Source organism: Scyliorhinus torazame, chromosome 31 (genome assembly GCF_047496885.1).
Source record: "Scyliorhinus torazame isolate Kashiwa2021f chromosome 31, sScyTor2.1, whole genome shotgun sequence".
NCBI lineage: Eukaryota > Metazoa > Chordata > Chondrichthyes > Carcharhiniformes > Scyliorhinidae > Scyliorhinus > Scyliorhinus torazame.
The window spans coordinates 14,136,814-14,144,034 of record NC_092737.1 but is presented as its reverse complement, the minus strand read 5'-3'; the positions used below and the strand labels follow the sequence as shown (position 1 = coordinate 14,144,034).

The following is a 7,221-nucleotide window of genomic DNA, read 5'->3' as shown; positions in this document are numbered from 1 at the left end:
TGGTGAGAAACAGCAGAGACTTCAGACTTGCTGATCGAGAAAACGCAGATACAGTTGTGAAACATTCGAAATTTGGGGTCTGGTCTCTTGAGGAGTTTTGCCGCACAGAGACCCCTGAGGGCTCCAACACTTCTCACTGACAATGAAGGTCCACGTTGTTCAATGATTCCATTTTGTCGCTCAGCACTCATTTGATCTTTCTACCCCATGAGATTGCGGATAAAACAGAATACGATTACACACTTTGCACAAAATAACTATATTGAATGATATCACACATTGCCGTTACAATAACATTGGCACTCTGCCATGGCGGCATCACCAGAAGGGCGAGTTCTAACTAACACGGCATTGGTATCGTTGCCACTCTGAGCATTAATGAACTACGCGGTGTATGCTTCTCATAGCGTTGGCAGCTAGTTGCCGTGGGTGGGCGTGATCGTTTTAGGAGATGAATTGATTTGTAAATGCGACAATCTCATTGCAGCCACTCGCCTGGAACCGAGTGATTGCTCTGGTGACTAATTGTCCTGAAGAATCTCACTGAGCCTCTGATTTAACACCAGCGGCAGTCCCTCTTCCTGCTGTAGCTGGTGTCAAGGCAGAGGGCCAACATTGGGATTGGTTGGTGAATTGGCTGGTGAACATGGAAAGGGCAAAGTATCATGAATGATTGAAGGGGGCGGGGTGGCGCAGTCGAATAAGGGGCCCTGATTCAGGAGAATATCTGAGCCTGGGCCGGGACTTTATTGAACAGAAAACAGGATATTAAAAAAATAAATTCTAATTAGAGGGCTTTTTTAGCGTGGTCAATTCACCTATGCTGCACACCTTTGGGTTGTGGGGGTAAGACCCACGCAGACACGGGGAGAATGTGCAAACTCCACACGGACTGTGACCCAGGGCCGGGATCAAACCCGGGTCCTCGGCGCTGTGAGGCAGCAGTGCTAACCACTGCGCCACCGTGGGGCCCAGCAAACAGGCTATTTGACCACAGAAGCGTGCAGCAAATAGAGTTTATTTACTGAGCGAACGGGGCCTGACTTTATATTCTTTCTCGGGATGTGGGCATCACTGGCGAGGCCTGCATTGCCCATCCCTAAGACGATGGTGGTGAGTTGCAGTCCATGTGTTGGAGGTACACCCTCGGAGCTGTGAGGGAGTGAGTTCCAGAATGTTGACCAAATCTGTGCAAATTCTGTGCTGGAGCAAACAGTCTACAGTGTCTACTTCAAAGGGAAAAGGCAGCTGCTGCGTGAGGAAAGTCTAGCTGTTGACAATGTGGTTCCGCTGTGTGATAATGTGGTCCTGTGGTTTTGTCGAGCCCAGTTCACCAGGATATACGACAGTTTCCATCAGTCACGGTAACTTCACTTTGATCCACTTGTCTCTCTTTGGGTCTCTTCCCTGACCCTTTGATCGGGAGAATCTGAAATTGACGATACAGAATTAAAGGAGGAAAACCCCAAGTCAACCGAACTGGGCAGCAACCAGGAATTCCAATACTTCGGAGGGATGGACACTCAATTGTTACAACTTTCACTCATGTCCTGTGACCATCGCTGGCCCGGCCTATATTTATTGGCCATCCCATATTGACCTGCGAAAGGTGCATGACCAGCCTTTTTGAGCCACTGCGGTGCATGTGGTGTAGGTACACCCACTGTGCTGTTAGGGAGGGAGTTGCAGCATTTTGGCCCAGCGACTGTGAAGGCTGATATATTTCCCAGTCAGGATAGTGAGTGACTTGGAGGGGAACACGTAGGGGGCGGGGTTCCCACACACCTGCTGCGCTTATCTTGGCTGATAGTCAAACACTCTCGTCTCAAAACCTCTTTCGAAGGAGCCTCGGTGACTTTGTGCCGTGCATCTTGTAGACGGTACACACGGCTGCCGCTGTGCGTCGGTGGGGGAGGGAGTGAATGTTTGTGGGAGGGGAGCCAATCAAGCGGGGCTGCTTTGTCCTGGATGGTGTTGAGCTTCTTGAGTGTTGTTGGAGCTGCGCTCATCCAGGCAAGTGGAGAGTATTCCCTCACACTCCTGACTTGTGCCTTGTAGATGGTGGACGGGCTTTGGGGAGACAGGAGGTGGGTTACTCTCCGCAGGATTCCCAGCCTCTGACCTGCCCCTGTAGCCACATTGTTACTGTGACTGGTTCAGATTAGATTCTGGTCAATGGGAACACCCAGGGCATTAATAGCGGGCGGATTTAGCCATGGACAGGCCGTTGAATGTTAAGGGAAGATGGTTAGTCTCGGATTTATTAGAGATGGTGATTGCCTGACACTTGTGCGGAACATTATTTGCCACTTGCCAGCCCAAGCCTGAATGTGCTCAGGGTTTTGCAACATGCCGATGCCATTGGGCATCAGTATCTGAGGAGTCGCAAATGGTGCTGACCATTGTGCGCCCATCGGCGACCATCCCCACGTCTGATCTCACGTTGGAGAGAAGGTCACTGCTGAAGCAGCTGAAGGTGAATTAACCACGGGCTCTACCCTGAGGGACTCCTGCACAGAGGGTCTGGGAGCGGGAGACACAAGCACCTTCCTGTGGGCTGGGACTGACTCCGACCAGTTGGGGAGATTCCCCCCACCCCCCCCCCCCCCCCGGCCCCGATTCCCATTGACCCAACTTTCCCGGGGCTCCTTGATGCCTCACTCGGTCAAATGCTGCCTTGACGTCAAGCGCAGTGACGCGCCCTCACCTCTGGGGTTCAGCTCTTTTGTCCCTGTTTGAACCGAGGTTGGAATGACATCCGGGACGCTGTCATACGGAGACTCCGATTGGACACTGCGAGGGGCATGGGTTTGGCCCAGGGACCCTGACTCGCTTTGTAAAAAGACGTTAGTTTATGTATATAACAGGAAAGATGGAGGCCGTCAGCGGTCGCAGATTACCCGTAACTTGCTGCGTCTTCATCAGATAGATTCCAATCAGCCAGACGATGGCCAGAATGGCGAGAGCGAAAGAGGACCGGATGATGAGGATCTCTCCCGGTTCCAGTGTCTCTCCCCGAGCCGCCCCGTCCCGCGATGATGCTGCCGTGACTGAGGAGATTAACTGGGCTGTTGTGGACGGTGGTCTCCGAGCTGTGAAACACAGGAATCCACGGCAATGATGCGGAAACAGGAACACGGAACAAAACCGGGAGCGGAGCGACAAACACGGGAAATGGACTCAGGGTGGAGTTTCCCCATTTTTAAGGGGGAATGGGGTGGGCGGCGGTGGAGCCGGTGTGGGGGTGGGAGGAAGAGCCATTCCCCAAAGACCATCCTGCAGGTTGGCAGTGCCGGACGGCTGTGAAAGGGTAGTGCCATGGGGCAGTACAAAGGGACAGTGTCAGTGTGGGGGTGACGGGTCAGTGTGGGGGTGACGGGAGTGTCAGTGTGGGGGAGACGGGTCAGTGTGGGGGTGACGGGAGTGTCAGTGTGGGGGAGACGGGAGTGTCAGTGTGGGGGAGACGGGAGTGTCAGTGTGGGGGAGAGGGGAGTGTCAGTGTGGGGGAGACGGGAGTGTCAGTGTGGGGGAGACGGGAGTGTCAGTGTGGGGGTGACGGGAGTGTCAGCGTGGGGGTGACGGGAGTGTCAGTGTGGGGGGTGACGGGAGTGTCAGTGTGGGGGAGACGGGACTGTCAGTGTGGGGGAGACGGGAGTGTCAGTGTGGGGGAGACGGGAGTGTCAGTGTGGGGGAGACGGGAGTGTCAGTGTGGGGGAGACGGGAGTGTCAGTGTGGGGGAGACAGGAGTGTCAGTGTGGGGGTGACGGGAGTGTCAGTGTGGGGGTGGGGGGGCAGTGTCAGTGTGGGGGAGACGGGAGTGTCAGTGTGGGGGAGATGGGAGTGTCAGTGTGGGGGAGACGGGAGTGTCAGTGTGGGGGTGACGGGAGTGTCAGTGTGGGGGAGACGGGAGTGTCAGTGTGGGGGTGACGGGAGTGTCAGTGTGGGGGGCGGGAGTGTCAGTGTGGGGGAGACGGGAGTGTCAGTGTGGGGGAGACGGGAGTGTCAGTGTGTGGGTGACGGGAGTGTCAGTGTGGGGGAGAGGGGAGTGTCAGTGTGGGGGAGACGGGAGTGTCAGTGTGGGGGTGACGGGTCAGTGTGGGGGTGACGGGAGTGTCAGTGTGGGGGTGACGGGAGTGTCAGTGTGGGGGTGACGGGTCAGTGTGGGGGTTACGGGAGTGTCAATGTGGGGGGTGACGGGAGTGTCAGTGTGGGGGAGACGGGAGTGTCAGTGTGGGGGTGACGGGAGTGTCTGTGTGGGGGTGACGGGAGTGTCAGTGTGGGGGTGACGGGAGTGTCAGTGTGGGGGGTGACGGGAGTGTCAGTGTGGGGGAGACGGGAGTGTCAGTGTGGGGGAGGCGGGAGTGTCAGTGTGGGGGGGGGTGACGGGAGTGTCAGTGTGGGGGAGACGGGAGTGTCAGTGTGGGGGTGACGGGTCAGTGTGGGGGTGACGGGAGTGTCAATGTGGGGGAGACGGGAGTGTCAGTGTGGGGGTGACGGGAGTGTCAGTGTGGGGGTGACGGGAGTGTCAATGTGGGGGAGACGGGAGTGTCAGTGTGGGGGGGGCGGGGAGTGTCAGTGTGGGGGAGACGGGAGTGTCCGTGTGGGGGAGACGGGAGTGTCAGTGTGGGGGAGACGGGAGTGTCAGTGTGGGGGGGGGGAGTGTCAGTGTGGGGGAGACGGGAGTGTCAGTGTGGGGGGGGGGGAGTGTCAGTGTGTGGGAGACGGGAGTGTCAGTGTGGGGGAGACGGGAGTGTCAGTGTGGGGGAGACGGGAGTGTCAGTGTGGGGGAGACGGGAGTGTCAGTGTGGGGGAGGCGGGAGTGTCAGTGTGGGGGTGACGGGAGTGTCTGTGTGGGGGGGGGAGTGTCAGTGTGTGGGAGACGGGAGTGTCAGTGTGGGGGTGACGGGAGTGTCAGTGTGGGGGAGACGGGAGTGTCAGTGTGGGGGTGACGGGAGTGTCAGTGAGGGGTGTAAGGTTTTCGGGCAATTCGGCCTTTTTGGACTGCCCAAGGATAAAACCCAGAGACTGTAAACTGACTTTTCAGCCAAGAGAACGTAACCAGATTTCCCAGCAGGCTTGATCCGCTGAGCTGAGTAGGGGCATAGGTATTTACAAACCCCCCCCTAGGAGCTACAAGGAAGAAGGAGCCAGACAACGAGATAAGATTAAAACACAGACAAAGGGGCATGGTAATACACAGGGGGCCTGCCTGCAAGCAGGACAATGGGATGGTCATAGCCCCATGCAGATGTAAATGACTTTGCCTCCACCAGAGCAGAATCCAATCAACACCCCATCAACATAGCAGCGATCTCCAGAGCAGATGGAAGACTTTGAAAATCTTCAAGGGAGCTCAACCTCGTTATCTCAAAAAAAGCAGACTGGAGGCGGACCTAGGGGAGGTACTCCCATCTCGACAGGTCTGACCGGCTCAAAGGGGGCAGGACCAGCGGGAACTTTAAACCTTATGGATTCAATGCAAAAGGGGCTGGCCGAACACAGGAAAAAGCCAGGTAAAACAATATAAAAGGGGCTGTGTTTCGATTGAGGGTCTCTTGGCTCGACCTCTCCACCTTTGACTTGACCTCTGCAGCCTGTGACCGTAAGTACCCTGCAGCAGCTTGCGAAACTCCCTTGACTTTGATAGTGGTTGAGGCTTTGGGGAAGGGGACTTGATTTGTGTTCTGTGTCATTGCTAAAACTGTGTAACAATAAGATTTTTCGTTGTGTCCGTTATAGTACTTTCTGAATAGACTTAGTTTGTGTTAGAGTTTAAGATTTTATTATAATTTCTTCTGTTTGATGATTTTGACCTGGGTTTTGCAATAAACCTTGATTTGCTGATAATTGGAGTCGTTTAAATTCTTCAATCTCTCACCAGCGATCTCTGACCAAGTCATTGTTAAAATATTCCTCACCTTAATTCCGGGTTCAAGAATCTAGGGTCATCTTGAGCGATTCACTCAGGACAGGCTGCTGGTTAGGTAATAAACAGCAGTGTCCTATTCTCTCTCTTGGGAAAGCTACTCCAGCGAAGTAGGAACCGGGTGGGTGTTGCACCACCGGCAAGAGAGAGAATCACCTGGGCATTGGTGGGGGTCTGGATATCTGTGTGATATAAGCCTCAGGCTTCCGGTTAGGGATAAACGGCAGGCTTGATTCAGTGCTCTCTCCCGTGGAGGTGTCCCAGTGCGGCATCCCCTGGCCTCTGAAGTTTCAGTGCCAGCTGGAGAGAGACACGCACAGATACTCAAATCCCAGATATCGGCCCAGTAGTGGAGTAGCAGAGATGGCACCCTCTACAGGGGGTGACGGGAGTGTCAGTGTGGGGGTGACGGGAGTGTCAGTGTGGGGGTGGGGGGGCAGTGTCAGTGTGGAGGAGACGGGAGTGTCAGTGTGGGGGAGACGGGAGTGTCAGTGTGGGGGTGACGGGAGTGTCAGTGTGGGGGAGACGGGAGTGTCAGTGTGGGGGAGACGGGAGTGTCAGTGTGGGGGTGACGGGAGTGTCAGTGTGGGGGAGACGGGAGTGTCAGTGTGGGTGTGACGGGAGTGTCAGTGTGGGGGAGACGGGAGTGTCAGTGTGGGGGTGGGGGGGCAGTGTCAGTGTGGGGGAGACGGGAGTGTCAGTGTGGGGGAGACGGGAGTGTCAGTGTGGGGGTGACGGGAGTGTCAGTGTGGGGGAGACGGGAGTGTCAGTGTGGGGGAGACGGGAGTGTCAGTGTGGGGGTGACGGGAGTGTCAGTGTGGGGGAGACGGGAGTGTCAGTGTGGGTGTGACGGGAGTGTCAGTGTGGGGGAGACGGGAGTGTCAGTGTGGGGGAGAATGGGAGTGTCAGTGTGGGGGAGACGGGAGTGTCAGTGTGGGTGTGACGGGAGTGTCAGTGTGGGGGAGACGGGAGTGTCAGTGTGGGGGAGAGGGGAGTGTCAGTGTGGGGGAGACGGGAGTGTCAGTGTGGGGGTGACTGGAGTTTCAGTGTGGGGGTGACTGGAGTGTCAGTGTGGGGGAGAATGGGAGTGTCAGTGTGTGGGAGACGGGAGTGTCAGTGTGGGGGTGACGGGAGTGTCAGTGTGGGGGTGACTGGAGTGTCAGTGTGGGGGAGAATGGGAGTGTCAGTGTGGGGGAGAATGGGAGTGTCAGTGTGGGGGAGAATGGGAGTGTCAGTGTGGGGGTGACGGGAGTGTCAGTGTGGGGGTGACGGGAGTGTCAGTGTGGGGGAGAATG

The 7,221-nt window shown here is 56.1% G+C and overlaps 1 protein-coding gene across 1 annotated transcript in view; it reads right to left on the bottom strand.

The window, feature by feature from the left end:
* Window positions 1-240: 240 nt before the first annotated feature.
* Window positions 241-7,221, bottom strand: part of LOC140404571 (paired immunoglobulin-like type 2 receptor alpha) — a 60,129-nt gene continuing 53,148 nt past the window's right edge. The window contains exons 3-4 of the mRNA XM_072493173.1: window positions 2,901-3,092; window positions 241-1,429 (exon numbers count right to left, since the gene is read on the bottom strand). Coding sequence (XP_072349274.1) covers window positions 1,371-1,429; window positions 2,901-3,092 — 251 coding nt within the window. The 3' untranslated portion in view covers window positions 241-1,370. The remainder of the gene's footprint in view (window positions 1,430-2,900; window positions 3,093-7,221) is intronic.